Below are 18,403 nucleotides of genomic sequence, written 5' to 3' on the forward strand. Positions count from 1 at the left end.
CAAACATGTGCAGCTTTGAAAAATGCTTTAAATATGAATTTTGAGTGGATGTGATGGAGGCACAGTTGCAGGGGTTTATTTGTGCACAGGGTTTGAGCTCTCAAGAGCACTAACGGGATAGATGGTAACAGCACATCAATATTCATAAAGCACCATTATGTTATAAAGAATTTATGAACCAGGAATGTTCCATGTTTCTGCCCCTTTCTACCAGCAGACATGTTCCCCTTCCTTCCTCTCTTAGGCCAAGTTTAAATTCACCCACAGCTTGCAGACTATAACTGCACACTGTGATGTGTCTGCAATGGGAACTTAACAAAAGACATAATGACATAAGACATAAGACATAATATTTCCGAGAAAAAGAATGTGTCCTGTGCTATACTCTAATACACACAGAGAATAGCACAGGACAGCTCAACATAAAAAATACTCCTGGATGCCCTGCAGCTAGTAAAACTGCCACATACATTGTTTTGCATCCGTAGATATTTCAAAATAACGAATTGGATTTGAGATAAAATGCTTATATGAATATGTATGTGCTTGGATTGCCTGGATGCCATTTGGTATTTGAAACACTGTACCAAGCCCTGGGGCTCACAATACGTTGAGCAAAATGTGTTGGACATTCTCAGCCACCTAAGTACATCTAACATGTTGTCTTAGTTTGCACTGCCACCTGGTGGAAACAATAAATAAGCCACCTCTCCACATGCATGCTGTTTATTTGAATGGGTAGTCAATGTTGGACATGGAAATTGAGAAATTTTGGTTTTCCCTCAATTTTCCAATTATATACAATATTGCACCATGATTGCATTTTTTATATCTCAACTACACTGATACGTTTTCTAAAACACTGCACAGTCTGTGTTAAGTATGTGTAATTTGAGTCTTTTGACAAAAACACAGCATGGTGAAAGTTAAACTCATTCATTCATATAATTCATTTGCTGTGAGATAGAGAAAGGATCTCCACCAGTTCAACTCTACTCAACACCGAGCTGTAACGCACGGTGGGAACATGTGTTCCAGTGAGATAAAGATGTGTGTTGCGTTCAGATGCCTCAGGGGGACTCCTTCACACTACCCCTCCCAAAACTAGCCTAATATACACACCAGCGGGTCAATAACAGAGTTGTCCCATAATTTCATCTATAAACTCTCACTGGGGTTTCAGTTCAATCAGTGCCTCGTTGCCCTTTTTTCCACCAGGATGATGGGAATTTGTCAAGGTTGAATAAAACGCTGTGGCTTTCTCACTCAAATAAAGGAGGAATCACTGTTGTAGATGCAACCAAGCACAGCTACAGTAAAAACATGCATGCAGAAGAATAAAATTCTGCAGTCAGATACCAGGGGAAATGGCAGAAAAAAATAGATGTCATCAAGAATTAATAGTCTCTATAAAGACTGATGAGCTATGACTTCATTGAATTGTTTCATAAATATAGATGAAATGCCTCTCTGCAGCTGAGAGCAGCAGTGTATAATTACACAGCCAATCCGCATTTTATTCAAATTATATTGTGCTAAATTAAGAGTCATTATGTGTGCCTATTGTACATTAGTTGAAGTAAAATAATTGCTACTCTGGATGTATCATATGCACATAACACATCACCCTCAAAATAAACATTATATACAATGATCTGGTCAGAGCCTTGCTACGACTACAGTTCAAATCCCTTATTTAACATCTATACACGCTTGTAAACAACTTGAATGGTAATTGATACTCACAACATATCCATGTAGAAGGTCATTGTATAGACAGTCCCAGACAGTGCGGCCGGGTCAGAAAGAGGGAGAGACAGAGAAAGACTGTGTTAATTGATTTAAGGATTTTTTTTGCCTATGGAGGAGGACACACAAAACAGAGTTTAAAAATTTAATTTAAAAAAAATGGGTAAGCAGACATATTCAAGGAGATGTATATCATTTGGGGGAACCTCTACATTACATGATAAATGACAGACTGCACCTTATATCACAAAAAGGCAGCATGAGCACATAAACTACTACTAATTAATCAAATAAGTGAAAGGCCTGTATCAGGATGTGAACAGCTGAGAATTAAGGCACAGTATATATTGCTTGAATCCTTCTGAGAAAAAAAAACAGGGAAAAACTATGTAATCAGTTTGACCCTAATCACTTGTTTAAGTCAAAAATAAGTCGTAGGCCTACAGATTTTAATCTAGATTTCCTCTTCTATTCCCAGCCTCATTTTTAAACCAGCATATAGCGTACTTGTTTTATTTTACATGACAGCTATAGTACTTAAGTTTAGCTTTGTTTATTTTATCTGGTTTATGATCAGTATTTGGGTCCCAGAGTCTCTAAATAACCTCACAACAAGCCTTTTCCGGACATTTCTGATCATTTCTCATCATGTCTAAAATCGTCAAAAGTCTATACAGTCAGTGGTTTACCAGTCTTATTTCTTACGGTCTATGTGTAGTAGGCTGACAACACAAATATCCCTGACCTCATCGTGTTTTGCATAAGCTCTCTAAATACGGAGCAGTGAACTCTAACCGAACTGCAGACGCGAGTAACCGGGAAAAAAAATAAATAAAGAAAACCTCGCTAGAAATGCAATCTGAAATATAAACAACAGTGTCTGAGCACTCGAGTCATACCTGAGCAGACAGATGCCTCCTCTGCGCCTTTTCTCCATCTTTAGTTTTATGCCGTGTAGTTCCGGTGTTTCCCTTCATAGCAAGTTGGAGACTATCGATCAGGTTTCCACACCAAGAGGCGGTGACGCAGCTACAATGACGAAGCACTGAAGGGGTGATGGGTGGAGATCAGAGGTGGGGACGTTACTTAAAGACCTAATAGATTAGTTGTTAGGGTATTTTGCAAAGGTAAAGGACAACCAGGAAGTGGGCTACAACATGAATCATCCTGACACATATGCCAAAAATATTCTGTTTATTTACCATTACAGGTGAGTCAGGTGACAGGTCCAATTACTAAAGCACAGTGGCTGGCGGGTGACGTCATCCAAACATCCAAAAAAATGAATGGGGGTGCACTGATGGAGGCGTCTAGAGGATGCTGTTGTCATGAGGATTGGTGAACAACATGTCAAACTCAGTACAAAACAGGTGCAGCTCTCTCTGTGGGGTTGTGTGTATACCTGAGCGCTTGGTATCAGGGTCTGGACATCAGAGGAATGTGTGGTCAAAGATTAAGCTTTTATTGAACTATGGGCTCTCTGCCAACTTAGTGACCGGCAACAGTCTGATATCAGTGAAGTAACAGCCTCCTTTTGTCTGCAGAACTATTGACTTCACAAGTTTCTAACTTTGCAGGTGGCTCCACAAAGGGGCGCTGTTGTGAATGCATTGTGTCAATGAGTGTCCTCACAAGGATATGAAGACAAAGGCACTGTTACAGTTTTAGGAAACACATTGCAATTAAGTACACACATTTCTATAGTCACTAAGAAACACATCAGGCACTAATTGCTACAAACCGCTACAAGTAGTTGGTCATTACAAACCAGTGATTAATACTTGATATTGTGTTATGATAGATTCCAAGATCTGATCACTTACTTAATGTTTCAGATTTGAAATAAGGTCACATTATTTAACCCTGTAATTAAGACATTGTAAGTACATAATACCATTTGTATGTCTCCACAAATAGTAGTGCACCAATATGTACCCCACACAAATACACAAGTATGGCTCTATTGGATGACCTTATGTGCATATCTACTTAAAAAGCTATGTGAAATTCCCAAAGGTGCAGGAGAGCTCAGCTGCTGCAGCTGGAGCATCTGTGTCAGTATTACCTAAAACCCATTTGTCTGTGTTGTCACTGTCCCAGTAGGTTACCCTTATATATCTGGCCATAACACAATAAATACAGCATGTTTAGGGCTGCAACTAACAATTATTGTTTATATTGATTAATCTGTTGAATATTTACCCAATTAATTAATTAATTGTTTGGTCTATAGAATATAATTAAATCATGAAAAATGAACTTTACAATTTCCCAATTGCAATTTTGTTTGACCATCAGTCCAAAACCCAAAGATAATAGGTTTAATATCACATATAACAAAGAAAGATATTAAATCATCAAATCTGAATACCTGAAAACAGGCGATTTTGTCTATTAATCTATTACTTGATTAATCATTCATTGCAACTCTAGCTGCAACTAACAAATATTTTCTAATAAATCTATTAGCAAATAATTTATTAGCCTATGAATCAATTAGTTGTTTGGTCTACAAAGTGTGACCAAAATTGTGAAAAATGTTGATCACTGCTTGTTTAGTCCACAACCCAAAAATATTCAGTTAATTGTCACAGAAGACTAAAGAAACCATACAAACATCCATATTTAAGAAGCTCAACCAATTTAAGATTGTTTTCTCATAAAACAAATCAAAATTATGAAGTGATTATGAAAACAGTTGACAGAATAATGTCTTTCAATCCACTAATTGTTTTATCGACCTTTCTTTGAACTTTCTGTTCTCCTAGATTCAGTACACAGGGTAACCCAAATAAGTCTTCCATACAGCTTTCACATGCAGCATATTGTCACACAGAGGAAAACACCCCTCTCTATTATCATGCCCAGCAGCCACGATCCACCCAGTGTGGTTAACTTTACACCAGCCTGACTCCAGCCTTCTGAAAGTCTGCACATGTAGATAACGGCAACCGTCACCGCCAAAACATTCAGTCTCATGTATGTGCACACACCCATACACAGCCCTGTATGACTATTGAAGAAGTGTACAGTAGGAGACATGTCGCCTCCTGCTGGATGTTTCCATAACTGCATCACGCAGGTATTCTACAATCAAGCAAAGTTGGAAGAAAGGGAAACACGAAAAGATACATAAATCAATTGGGTCACACACAAACACTCACACACACAAACTTTGCGATTTAAATTGTATGGTTTGGACAATTTTGAAGCCATTTATGATGTTGAAAGAAATGCTTCTGCCACATGGCTGTTATGCAAAGGACGCGAACTAGTTTAATTGTTAAGGATATCAATCGTTTTAGGCTAGTGTAACTAAAATAGCCATCTTAATTAAAATATCTTACAAACAGTTAAAAAATGTACTGATTTTTTAACTGGGCTATAACTGAACAATAAAGCTGTCCTTGTATCAGTCTCCGCTGAGAGGAGTACAGTGTAACCCATCAGGGTTTATCCAGGAAGAAGACTGCAGGTAGGATAACGACAGCCCTCTGTAGGAATATACCGTGCTGTTCGGCGTCGCATGGCTTAAGTTATGACTTTACTATGGCTGATAAGGGCCCGTTTTTAACTTCATGCATCATTTTCTACCTATCGATCGGGGCGGCTATATTCCAAATTCTTGAGGAGCCAAACTGGACTTCAGCCAGAGACAAATATCTCTTTCAACAGGAGAAACTTTTGAAGAACTACGCCTGCTTAACAAGAAAGGATCTGGATAAGATTTTGGAGGTAAAAACTCATCTGATGACATGACAGACAAATACCATGGCTGTTAGAGTTGCCCATTTATCAAACAGGAGTAATTAGAGGAAATCCCATCAATTCTTGTGAGGTTAAAGATATAAGTAATTAAGTCAAATAATTCAAACTGATTTAGACTGTATTCATGTAGCCACAGGAAATCAGACGCTACACATCATGAGAGTGTAAAAGAGAACTTGCATGTCAGGACACCTCAGAACCAGTTTTTCCTGGTTTGGAGAAGAAAACAAAAGGGGAAAAAATAAACCAGAAGCGGATCGTGTCACAACCAAACGAATTAAAGTTAGTGTGTTTAAACATTATTCTCATATTTACTATGAGCTGAGAAAAACATTCACAATTTCAACATCTGTGTTGAAAAGGTGCACGTACCCTTCAACCACAAATATGTGAACATTTGTTCAAGGTGTGTCTCGTCTTGAATGACTGCATGGGTGTGACTCAATAGTGTGAGTTTGGTTGAATAAACCATGATAAAAACAGTCAGTCAGTAAGATGTTTTGTTGGTATGGTTAAGGAAAAGTAGAAGCAGCAGTTATAGTGGTTTGTGTGAATGGGGGTTTCTCAAGACTGTCTATTTTACTCACCCAGATTGTGTCAGAAGCTGCAGGTCAAGGTGTGACCATCACTGGGGATAAGGATCTTAAAAAGTGGGACTGGTCAAACTCTGTCATCTTTGCTGCCACCATTGTCACAACTATAGGTTTGTATGAAGCCTACAGAATATGTCACTAATTCATTAAACTCACAAACTACTCTTCATGTGTGGGGAAGCACTCAGACAACAGGACTCCCCTACATTGTAATTTGGCAAAATTATTCAGATCACAAAATGGTAAATTGTTTATTGTCACATTGTTTATTCATTGTGTTTATTTAGGTGTGGTATACTATAATTAGGCATTTCACTAATTTTGCTCAGGCAGAAAGACAAAATATGTAAATGTATAATATGGCATACTTTATAAGGTCAAATTATATTAATGTTTTATTGGAAATAAATTGGAAAAAATTTGTTAATTCTTTAATTCATCTTGGTGGCTTATTAGTAACAGAAACCTACAACCCTGATTAATGACTTGCTACCATCCATAACTGCACATTAGATTACTAGTTAGGAATGAAGTAATTACAGTGGAATGATTGAGAAAAGAAAAAAATCAACAGTTGTAAATGGTGATTTTTCATTAATTATTCTGAATTTTAAAAAGCCATTTAAAAATCAAATAAATGACACCCTTTGTATAAAAATCCCTACATCTGTGTTGTGCTTTAATATTTCCTCTTTTATTCAACAGGTTACGGTAATGTTGCCCCTAAGACTAAAGGTGGCCGTGTGTTCTGCATTCTGTATGGTCTGTGTGGGATCCCACTGTGTCTGGTGTGGATAAGTGAGCTGGGTTCATTCTTTGGAGACCGGGCCAAACGTCTGTCCCAGGTTCTGATTCGTAAAGGCGTTTCAGTGGTAAGAGTCTGGCAGAAAACCAGAGCTTGTATTAATCTGAATACTGTATTAAACGAGAGCTCCATAAAGTTATAATATGTCATGTTTCATTTGATGTGTTTTTGTTTTTAATCAGAAAAAGGTCCAGTTCACCTGTACAGCCTTATTCCTGTTATGGGGGCTGCTGGTGCACCTGTTGATCCCTCCATTTGTTTTCATGTCTGTGGAAGGATGGACCTACTTGGAGGGTCTCTACTTTTCCTTCATCACACTCACAACTGTTGGTTTTGGAGATTATGTGGCAGGTAGGTTTAATTTGTGGTATAATGTAATGACAGACGCCATAGCTTTTTATCTAAGGTAATACTTGTCTTATGTTCTTTATGGCTCTAAACATTTAGTTTGGTTTACTTTAAAAAAAATTATATCTACTTTCATTTCAGGTGTGAATCCAAGTATCATATACCCCACACTGTACAGAGTATTTGCAGAGGTATGGATCTACATGGGCCTGGCCTGGCTGTCTCTGTTCTTCAGCTGGAACGTCCACATGGTAGTGGAAGCTCACAAGGTGCTAAAGAAAAGAAGACACAGACACAGACCCTTCGGTGAACTGGAACCTGAGCCTGTAGAAGAAAAGCGCAACCTAAATGTGAAGCCAAGCGTTATTGATATTTTCAACTTCCTTTCTGAGAAGGATGATGACTACAGCACTGTCATCAAAGAGATTGCAATCACAGCGAAGAAAACAAAGCCTGCAGAAAACATAAATCGCTCACAGAGCTGTGGTGACATCTTGGCCACTAACATCGAGACGTTGGAGCATTCACCACGGCACAGACGCATGATCAGTATCAGTGAAGTGTTCATGAGCACAAAGCCCGAACAGGGAAGCAGTGAAGAAGAAGGAGAAGAAAAGCCTTCTTTGATCCAAGAAAGCTATGGAAATCCTGAACCAGCAGAATGTGTGAGGACAGATAATGAGAACGATGACAGCTGTGCATTTGATTCAGAAAATGATGGCATAAACTTTACTATACCCACCAAAGAAAACACAGAGGAAGACAGTCTACAGCTTAGTGACAGTGGAGGGACTAGGTTTACAATATCCAAAGTATCAGAGGGAGATTTGTTAACTGATAAAGATGAAAAGGGATAAAAGATTGTTACTAAAACTTCCTTCACCTTTACCAAAACTGTAGAACCAGTCAGACTGTGTTCTGGGGACAGTATCATAATGTACATACTTCATTTCATGGAAAATATATGGCTGCACTATCAGATGGTTTCCTGACTTACAATGACATTACTTTATATTTAACCGCTTTTAGTGAGGGTTTTTCTCCGCTTGCAAACGGTAGATCAGGATTTTGGTTCTTTTTTGTTTTTTTTTTACAGCATTTTCACATAATTGTACAACAGTAGTGATCATTGATACAGAATACAAAGATTATTTCAAGTTACATAAAAGGGCTTTTTGAAAAACGGTGCCAATAAGCAACTTCTTCTCATAGATAGCTGCTACTGAGGAGGCCATGATCACATGACCATTATCCGCATACACCTGGCTCACCACTGGTTGCTGCGAGTTAATGTTCTTGATCCGGATGACCTGGAGGACACATGGGAAAAAAAGATCAGGTAGATTCAAACAATAACTAAGACATATAATTTAATTATTTTAAAAAAATACCAACCTCTGAGCCAGGTGGATCTTCAGGGTCAAACTTTGACAACTTCATTCCATTTGGATGACAACCCAGCCATACGTCACCTGATCTGTGGTCCACCTCGATGTTATCACACAGTGACCCAACAGCTACAGACTGGTTGGAAACATTATATAAATGAGGGCTGATCATTTTATGGTGTCGTTTAGATACAATTCTGATAAAATAAAAGATTTTGGGAAAAATAGTTATTTGCTTCTTTTTTTTTTAAACATTTTTTCAATCTCATTTATGTAAAAAGGGTTTGCTGCAAGAAAGCAAATTAGAGTATTTCCCAAAATTCCAAACTATTCCTTTAATGTCCTATTTACTGAGGGAAGAAATAAGAAAACCATGCATTACCTTAAGATACACTAATTGTTCCCCTTCTTGTCTCTCAAAAACATCAATCTCGTGGTCTATGATATCTGAAACATAAATATACCTGAAAAGAAGCATTTCTGTTTTATTACTTTAGCATGACATTATCTTAGTGCTTTGGAAATTTTAAAAAATATGCTTGTGCACATCATCAGTGACTGCTGATATGAGCTAACCGTTTGTCAGGTGATATGTTGATGCCATTTGAGGACAGAAAGCCATCGGCTGCCACCCTCACTTCCTCTGGACTGTAGTACACCACTTCACACCAGGATAGACCCAGCATGATAGTCAGAAAGTGTAGTACATCACTGATAAAATAGTGATCATTTGTGGCGTAGAAGCTCTCTGCTCCGACCGCAACAATGTCATTCACACTGAAAGAGATGATATATCAGTGAAATGCAAATCATGCAAGGATCATCAAGTGAAAAAAATGGTAATACTGTGTAGGGTTTATTGTATAGTACATACCTGTAGAGTAGGGGGTGGGTGATAGACTTTAGATGTATAAGCGTGTCCTCCTCCACAAAACGAAAGATCTCTACTTGGCTTTTGTGTTGAGGGTGGTTGACAGTAAAGAGGTACACAGAGTCATCTGCAAAGGAATGACATTGTGTTGTTGTCATTATTCTCCTGTTTTATCTTAAACATTTTAAAATCACACATATTTCTCATCAGACCTCATAGTGTAGTTTAAAATTGTCTGTGTTTGACCTTTATTTTGGTATTACAGTCACACCATTGCAATTTTTATGTTTTACTCAAAAACATGTTTCATGTTTTTAGTGTTAATATTTATCACTTCATTCTTCATCACAGTTGCTTGTTGTTGCATGTATTTATCCTAGTCTCCCTATAAATCAATTTGTAACTTTGATAAAAAAAATCAAGAAGCTATGAGTAAAATTGTTTTTCCAGAAGTCCACTTCTAAAATGCAAATCTCTCAAACAGCACAATCTGTAAACACTAAAGCCATATTCCATTTTTTTCGGGCAATAAATAACACACACGCACAAAGAGAGATTCAGAATGTTTGAATCACTGAAAACTCAGTACAACATATCCAAGAATGATCATTATAAATATTTACAGGTCAGACATTATGTGTATGAGAAAACCAACTGACTGGAATACTCTAACGACTCTTGTCCATTAGAGATGTTTTTTCTGAATCACAAAGAGCAAAAACATTTTGTGTTGAAATTTTATTCAGAAATGTTAAATTTGAATGTGGATAAACTGGCATGGCTTAAAATATCATGGTGTACTTTACTGAAATGTGTGATAAGTGACAAAATGTGGAATGACTGCGATTACCCTCCAAAATTCCATTTTGCAACAATATAATGTCCTTCATAATATCTATATATCTCCAAACATTTATAGTAAATATACAGCAGGAGTTTCACCAAATTGTCCTAAATGTAAAAGTCACACAGGTACTAGGTTGCATTGCCTGTGAGAATGCAATACAATTCAGGTATTCTGGAGGGCAATACGTGCAAACATTAGTGCTGCAATAGGACAACAGGTGTCAGCAAATCCACTTCTATGTGTCCTTGGAAGTGTCCCAAATTTTCTTAAACAACATGAGGAAGTGATTCAATCACTCTTAATGCTGGCAAGGAAAGCAACCATGGTGAAGTGGATAGGAGATGACCCTCCCACTGTTCTTATATGGAAATCTCTGATATCCAAGGTCATGACTCTTGAAAAATTGAGACTTTACATCAATGGGAGGATTCATATTTTTCAGCTGAAATGGAAGAGACCTCTGGAACATCTTGGAGTTAAATACAATTTGGAACTGAACTAACTGGGCACACGCTTGAAATGGAACATTATGGGAATCTGACCCGTATATGTGTTTCACTAGATTGACTTTCATATTGTTGGAGTGCTGTGCTTCTCTCTTTTCACTTATGGACCAGTCTTGTAAACTTGTGAAAATTGTAATTTTGTAATTTGACTTTTGTATGCCTTTGGAAAATTGAATAAAAGTTTAAAAAAAAGATAACACACACAATTAAAATTTGTAAAAATACAGGAGGGGTCCACCTCTATTCGGTAAGTAATTTCATTAAACGAAAAACACGTTTTTAAATTTGAATACACAAATGAAGGTCTCCTCTATTTGTTTATTTCATTCTTTTTCAGGATTTTTTTTACATACACAGGCTTGGTTCCCTCACAACAAATAATTTCGAAATTAGTAAACACATGAGGTTTGCTCACATGTAACCTGCGGCACAAAATAATGATAATACTTTGTATCCGTAAGGCTTTGTTACAGTTGGTGATTAATACTACAGAATTCTTTGCTAGATGCTTCCTAGTAAACAAATGTGGTCCTCTGATCTATTGAATGAACAGGTTTATTCTTGATTATGTGCAGTTCATTTGATATGCATTTGATAAGCACTCAACACAGCAGTGCATTGAACTTTATTTACCTTATGTCATTTTGTCCCTGTATTTTTCACAGTTTCATGCAAAAACGTGTTAGGCAGGTATACACACATATTTACTGTTTCCAGTATTAAATTGCAAATATACAAAGATACATATACATTTAGAACTAATAATGGACAAATATAAAATCCATTAATCTCTCTATTTGAGAGAGCAGGTATACCCCTCATGTCAGAGGTGAAAGGTCATCTTGTTTCCTCATAAATGACTTGTCTAACAGCTGAATCAAGGACTAAAATGTTCCAATGATTTAATTTCTCTGTGTGAGGATTAAAGTAATGTTGGTCTACATCAGGATCAGGTGCAGAGTATGGTTTTCAAATTATTCATATCAGCTTTATTAAATTAAGTAATAATTTCATGCACAGAGGCAGACAAGTGATGTGTTGCAAAAAGAAAAAGTAGTGGCTTTGTACTTCACCTGTTTCATCAGTATACACACTAATTCCATGTGGGTTGAAAGAACTGAGGTCAAGGTCTCCTTTAATTTGCAGCTCCACTGGAGTTGGTATTGGGTGTAGCAAGTCCATAACGTAAAGCTTCCCTGGTTCATCAGAGAACGAAGGCATTCCAGGATACTTTAACCCCTGAGTGGAAAACAGTGCATGTATGAATGATGTTTGTACTGATTTTGTTTGAACCACTTGGTTCATAATTAGATCAAACAGTTTGGAGTCACAATAAATGTAAAGCTGTCAATCCATTCTTGTGCAAATTGCACGTAATTAAGGTTCAAACAACTATGCAAAAGTCTTACAGCTTCATAAATGACTTGTAATTATAACAACAACAATAATAAAAAATAATTACATACTGTGCTTAGAAAGGCCAGTCCATCTTTAAGTACTGTGATATCCTCAGCACCATATTCTGTAAAAAAACAAAATCTAATTTATGTTTTCAGTGATAACTTCACCACTCACTTGACACTTGACCTACTGTCAGTTGACTGGACTTTAAACTCATTCATGATAACATTTGATTGATTATTGTTTAATAACCAGTGACACATTTACTTTAAGGACAATTCCCAAACTAAGAAACTGCTAAAGATGACCAGAACATACTGTAAATGCAGGAATACCTACCAATGTTATCTAAATAATGACAGTTGAGGTGTTTCAAAGGCACTTCTCTGGAAGCAAGGGTCACTTCCCTGCAGATAACATTAAATATGTGTATAATAATTATGACAATAATAATAATGAAAACCATAACCTGCAAGTCTACCAGAACTTGTGAGTGTGATTAATAGAGCTTGGCAGTCCATAAACAGTACTTGTAAATTCTGCCTGCCCATACATGATCCCACTATTCACTGTTAGGTAGCAGCACTATACATATCTACTTCCTGTATAATCTCTAATTAACTTGCAAAAATAATTTAGTACTTACTTTAATTTAAGAAATCTGTGTCCAATGAACATTGCAAAAGCAGCGACAACAGTGGCAATCAGTGCTTTCTTCATGGCAGCCATCTTTGTAAGTCAAAGGTTACCCAGGAACACTTTGAGTGCATTTACACCACTGCACAAAAGAGGGAGCTACAGCATGTATGCAAAAAGTGTTTTTACATCTACCCTATGATTAGATTATGAACACTGTAAATAGAAGGGGAATTCCAAACTGGCGTCCTACTTATTCTAGTGAAAATGTCTCACCTAGTGACATATATGTAATGTTTTCATCAGTATTTACAACTCTTATTTAACTCTTGATCACTTTGTATCTCAGCACTGCTTAAATATAGCCCCAAAATTATGCAATATCAGGCTGTCACATGACTTTTCTGGTGGCCAGGAAAACAAAATATGACTTGTGTGACTTGAGTTATGCAAATCTGCTACATCGACAAGTAGTGACATTTTATTCACTTTTTCCCCCCCAAGTATCCTCACTGTGCAGATTGATATCAGGTCACTGTGCTCTTTGTCCTCTTGCTCATCTGACAAGTATAAAAACCTCTATAAAACATCTGTAGCACATCTGATCCAATGAATCCAAGTGTCCACACCAGAAGTATTATGACTCTTTATGGCTTTATTTATGTTTTACATTTAGTTACATCCATTTAATATGAAAGATTTCACATTTTCAAGCAACCATGGTGCAAGACAATTATATGAACATTTTCCATGTCTGAAAAATATTACTTTTATCATAGTTTTTCAAGTATTTGGGCAGTTCAGTAACTTCAGTGTCTGAAAGCATTTTCAAATATAATGTAGTAACAGTGCTCACTAGTATAAATTCAGGTAAATGCATTTATCTTTCTTCCTCCAGCTCCTATGGGGTATTCTGTTTAGTAGAAAAGGATCAAACATTTTCCCAGCAGTAGTTGTAGTGCTATTGTATCCATGTATATAATCATTCAAGTCCTTTGCAAAGAAGCATATTGTGTTTTTCTTTTCTTGATTAAATTTAGATTCTTCTGCTTTCTAAGAATCATATATTTAAGAGTCACAGCCTACTTCAAATCACAGCATAATGCTTTATGAAACACTGTGCCTATGAGCACCTTTCCCCCATAGGGAGCTGCTACAGAGGAGCCCATGATCACATGACCATCGTCAGCATACACCTGAGTCACCACCGGCTTCTCTGAATGAATGCTCTGGATTTGGATGACCTGGAGGACACATAAGAATGTGAAATTAAGACATATAACTAAATGAGTAAATGTAAAAGATGGATCTCCTGTTTGGTACAAACCTCTGATCCAGGTGGATCCTGGGGGTCAAACATGAAAGCTTTCCATCCATTAGGATGACAGCCTAACCACAGGTCACCGGTTTCAGGGTCAACTTCAACGTTGTCACAGAGTGAACCCACAGCAACAGACTGGTGAAGTTTTAGCAGACAAGGTTATATTATGCATTCATTATTGTTTCCTGATTACAATTCTACCCTGACCTGATGCATTCATTTCCTGGATTTGGTCAAAGAATTCCACTAGTGTATGTTAGCTTTGCAGGGCTTTTCTCATATAACAGCATTTATCTCTTTAGTGCACTTGCATATTACTGAAAGTTATTTACCTTCATAGAGACCAATGCATTGTCGTCTTTCCGCTCCAACACATGCACATTGTGATCAAATAGATCTACCACATATATGTGCCTATTAATAAGAAAGAACATTAAAATGACAAAATCAAGACATTCAGAGCATGAATTAACACATGCATGGCACCAATGATGCTTCCTACCCTTTGTCTGGTGAGATATTGATGCCATTCGTGAAGTAATATCCCTCAGAGACCACTTTTACTTCCTCAGGACTGTAGTACACAACATTACCCCAAGGCTGAGCCAGAATAGGCTCAACCAAACCTTTAAGGATTTCATGGGAAAAATAGTGATCATTGGTGGCATAGAAGCTATCCACTCCAACAGCGACAATGTCGTTAACACTAAAAAGAAAAGAAAAAAATCTGAATTACAAAATGATATACATAACCATATATTTATATGATGAATTACAATAACCATGCAGTTCATGTAAAACTATATTAACACATGATATTGTTTTACAATACTATGTTTCCCAATTCAGTAAATCTCAAGCTATGATGGCTACAATTTAAACTTGTCACCTTACTGTACCTGTAGAGAAGTTCATGTTTTATGGTTTTCAGATGCGCCAGCGATAATTCTTCCTCAACAAATTTAAATAACTCTACTTGGCTTTTGTGTTGAGGATGATTCACGACAAACAGGTATATTGTGTCATCTGAAAATAAAAATAAACAAAAAAAAGCATTTTTGGAAAACTGCCAACTACTCTGAAAACTGTGTGTATGTGTGTTTGATTGTTTTAAAACAGAAGGTCATGCATGACTTCAAATTATAAAAAGTGTATTTTTTTAAAGATAGTACCAGTAGGCATGGACTCTAAAATAAGAATAAATACTTTAAGGTTGTTGTTGAGGGTCTGACTGCAGCATTCTGCTCTATACACAAGTTTTAAGAAGTAGTAGATTTCCCTCAAATTGTCAATAGAAGTCCATGCATTTTTCACCACTTACTGCACTGACAGATTAAAAATGACTTGGACTGATTGTTTATATTTCTATATACACTTTACTCATTAGAAATATACACTAGAAATATAAAGAGACACATCAGTAGATTCGGTGAGAATACAGCTGCTCCCATTGGGCCAACAGGTCCTCACAGCAGCTGATAACAACAGGTTTGCCCACATACTCACATACAGGCACATGCAAGCACACAAACCTCATTATAAGCAGGCTTCAATAGTTATACTGTCAAGTCAACTGGGGTTGCTGGCAGAAGCTGTGACTGATTTATTTTACCAGATGTACATCTTTAATACATCTGGTAAAAGTTTAATTAAATTAAAGAATACAGTCTAGACCTCCTCTATGTGAAACGTGCCTTGGAAAACTTTTGTTGTGATTTGGCACAATATAAATATAACTGAACTTGAATTGAAAATCAATGCCATTAAATTTGAGTCCAAATACGAAACAACTTCAGAGCAGTTGGATTAAGACTTTTGGATTTATGTCATACGTTATGTTGCTCTTACCACTTGGATCAGTGTATACACTGATGCCATGAGGATTGAATGAGTCCAGATCAAAGTTTCTCGGCATGCGCAGCTCCACTGGTTTAATCCGAGGATCTTGCAGATCAAGGGAGAAGATCTTTCCTGTAACATCATGAGCCGGCAATCCGGGGTACTTCAAACCCTGGGAATATTAGAAATATACAGAAAGACATAAATTATGATTTTATACTACTAGCAGTTATAACATTAGATGTGATCAGGGACAGAGACCAGGCTTTAGCCCAGATTCAGTGGCATATAACCCTTACTTCCCCATTCATTACTATGAAAATTGCACAATGGCGAATGACGCCAAAAAAGGTCAACTTCCGGGTATAAAATTACCCGGATCTCCCTGATCATTGGACCCACAGAGCAACCGAACCAGGCATGTCTGGTTTAGTCCTCTGGCTAACTTGAAAGGAGATCAAACTATAATGTGTGGTTCTTCCAGAGCTTCCAAATGTGATCAAATCTAATGGTTTCTGATAGTTAAATTAGTCCTTTTGCAAGAAAATGTATCTGTTGTAAATGTAAATGTTGTATCTACTTATTCACAGACATCTCTTTCACAATGTAAGTCTATGGGAGTCTTTTGTGCCCAAGCTATGTCAAATTGGCTTCAGAGCCCAGAGCCTGCCATATTTCTACAGTAGAACAGACAAATTCAACAGTGGCTCCACAGAGAGCTTTTTGTGTTTTACGTGAATTACACGGCCACAGTAGGTTCTCCTGCACAACTGAAAAAGGAGGGAAAGGGGGCTGGCAGGGTGTGGGGGTGGATATTCAGTTTGTTGCAATGTCCGACCTCACCGATAGATGCCACTAAATGCTACACACTGGTCCTTTAATGGTTCTGCCCATTAACTGTATGGTCCGAACCGACATTAAAAGTTTTATATAATAAGTATGTAATTTAGGTGAGCAGGTGGAAGAGTTTGGCTGTGAGGGTGGCTTGCTTACCCCTTTATCAACTAGAGAAACCCCATTGCTATTTTCTAAGTTTGCTCCTCCTGGAGGCAAACATCTGTCTGATCATACTTACAGCGCTGATGAATGCCAGCCCGTTTGGAAGGATCGTTATATCCTCTGACCCATAATCTGAAAGCACGACAGTTGCACTTCACTTTTTTTGTTTCCAAATCGATATTATCTCACATTTTGGTTACATTTGGTCCTGGCGTTACTCACCCATATTTTTAAGTGCAACACAGTTGGGGAGGTGATTCTGGGACAGCTCTCTAGTGGCGAGGGTCCTTTTCCTGCAACGTTTTAAAGACTGAAGTTATGTTGAGGCAGGTGGCCACCACAAAACTTTACGAAAGAAAAACTCGAGTAGCCTAAACGCCACAACATAGCATTTTCGCTTCAATAATGATACAGTTGCTTTCTGGTTTACCTTAAGTTGACAAACCTCTCTCCGAGAAACACAGATAAGGCAGCTATTACCATCGATATAATACCTAGCTTTCCCATATTGAAAATCACGGCAGGCGAGGATCACAAACACCATGAAAAACCCAAGAGCTGCAGGCAAGGCGTGCCACAACAGGCGCGACGAAAGATGCCTTTCATGACTATCGGAAATGTGTGAACTCACCTTAATAACTTTACTGTTTTGAATGTTTGTGCATCGTTACCTTTCGATTTTAAATATCAAAGGACAAGCTTGCATCTAACGTTTCACACATTGGCGCTTTTCCTCCTTATCTTGCAGCTGCAGGAAAATACAGCCATGTCTAGTTTCTGTATCTCCACATTGATAAATAAATATAAAAACAAACACTTGAAAAACATACACACAAAAAACAAGCACAGCAGTTAACTGTTGTCACGAATAAACCCACGAACAGCTCTTAAACATCATACTTTTTTGTTAGTTTAATATCCTGCATATGAGATGTGCCTGAATGCATCACGAACCCGAATGGTTTCAGGACACAGGAGCCAAACTGCACCCGGGGCCAAATAACACAAACTAGCTCTAAAAATGCCAGTTTCAATTGACTGCATTAAACGTTATGGATTTAGTCTGTTCTACTTTGTGAGTTGAACATGAGTTCAGCTTATATATGACTGATGTGATCAGCACAGATTTAGTCCTGGTAGAAGCAGAAGCAGGGTTGTCCTTATGAGTCCATGCTGTCAGTGTAAATTGACCTCAACTGCAAAGTTCTATCATAACTGACCTTTGACCACCACATGCAATAGCAGGCATATTCTGAGTGTTTTTTTACACCGGTGTCCTTTTGGATTTGCATCCATTTGCACACTTTATCTGGAGCCTAAATAGTTTGTGGT

General features: G+C 37.5%; 3 protein-coding genes across 3 annotated transcripts; 1 reads left to right on the forward strand and 2 right to left on the reverse strand.

The window, feature by feature from the left end:
* The first annotated feature begins 5,298 nt into the window (after positions 1 to 5,298).
* LOC128365988 (potassium channel subfamily K member 5-like) lies at positions 5,299 to 8,120 on the forward strand. The gene is made up of 5 exons (XM_053326630.1): positions 5,299 to 5,484; positions 6,109 to 6,220; positions 6,816 to 6,982; positions 7,098 to 7,266; positions 7,405 to 8,120. Exons 1-5 carry the CDS (start codon positions 5,299 to 5,301, stop codon positions 8,118 to 8,120), a joined length of 1,350 nt encoding a protein of 449 aa, XP_053182605.1.
* Positions 8,121 to 8,306: 186 nt separating this feature from the next.
* Positions 8,307 to 13,005, reverse strand: LOC128365990 (serum paraoxonase/arylesterase 2-like). Its single transcript, XM_053326631.1, has 9 exons — positions 12,923 to 13,005; positions 12,616 to 12,683; positions 12,342 to 12,397; positions 11,949 to 12,114; positions 9,526 to 9,649; positions 9,228 to 9,428; positions 9,034 to 9,115; positions 8,659 to 8,787; positions 8,307 to 8,573 (listed from the first exon to the last, which is right to left on the reverse strand). Exons 1-9 carry the CDS (start codon positions 13,003 to 13,005, stop codon positions 8,412 to 8,414), a joined length of 1,071 nt encoding a protein of 356 aa, XP_053182606.1. The 3' UTR covers positions 8,307 to 8,411.
* A 542-nt stretch (positions 13,006 to 13,547) lies between these two features.
* LOC128366398 (serum paraoxonase/arylesterase 2-like) lies at positions 13,548 to 17,660 on the reverse strand. Its single transcript, XM_053327096.1, has 9 exons — positions 17,502 to 17,660; positions 17,294 to 17,364; positions 17,148 to 17,203; positions 16,082 to 16,244; positions 15,133 to 15,259; positions 14,736 to 14,939; positions 14,566 to 14,647; positions 14,240 to 14,368; positions 13,548 to 14,156 (listed from the first exon to the last, which is right to left on the reverse strand). The coding sequence occupies exons 1-9, from the start codon at positions 17,576 to 17,578 to the stop codon at positions 13,995 to 13,997; spliced, it is 1,071 nt and encodes a 356-aa protein (XP_053183071.1). The 5' UTR covers positions 17,579 to 17,660; the 3' UTR covers positions 13,548 to 13,994.
* Positions 17,661 to 18,403: the final 743 nt, after the last annotated feature.

This window comes from Scomber japonicus, chromosome 10 (assembly GCF_027409825.1).
Source record: "Scomber japonicus isolate fScoJap1 chromosome 10, fScoJap1.pri, whole genome shotgun sequence".
Classification (NCBI taxonomy): Eukaryota; Metazoa; Chordata; class Actinopteri; order Scombriformes; family Scombridae; genus Scomber; species Scomber japonicus.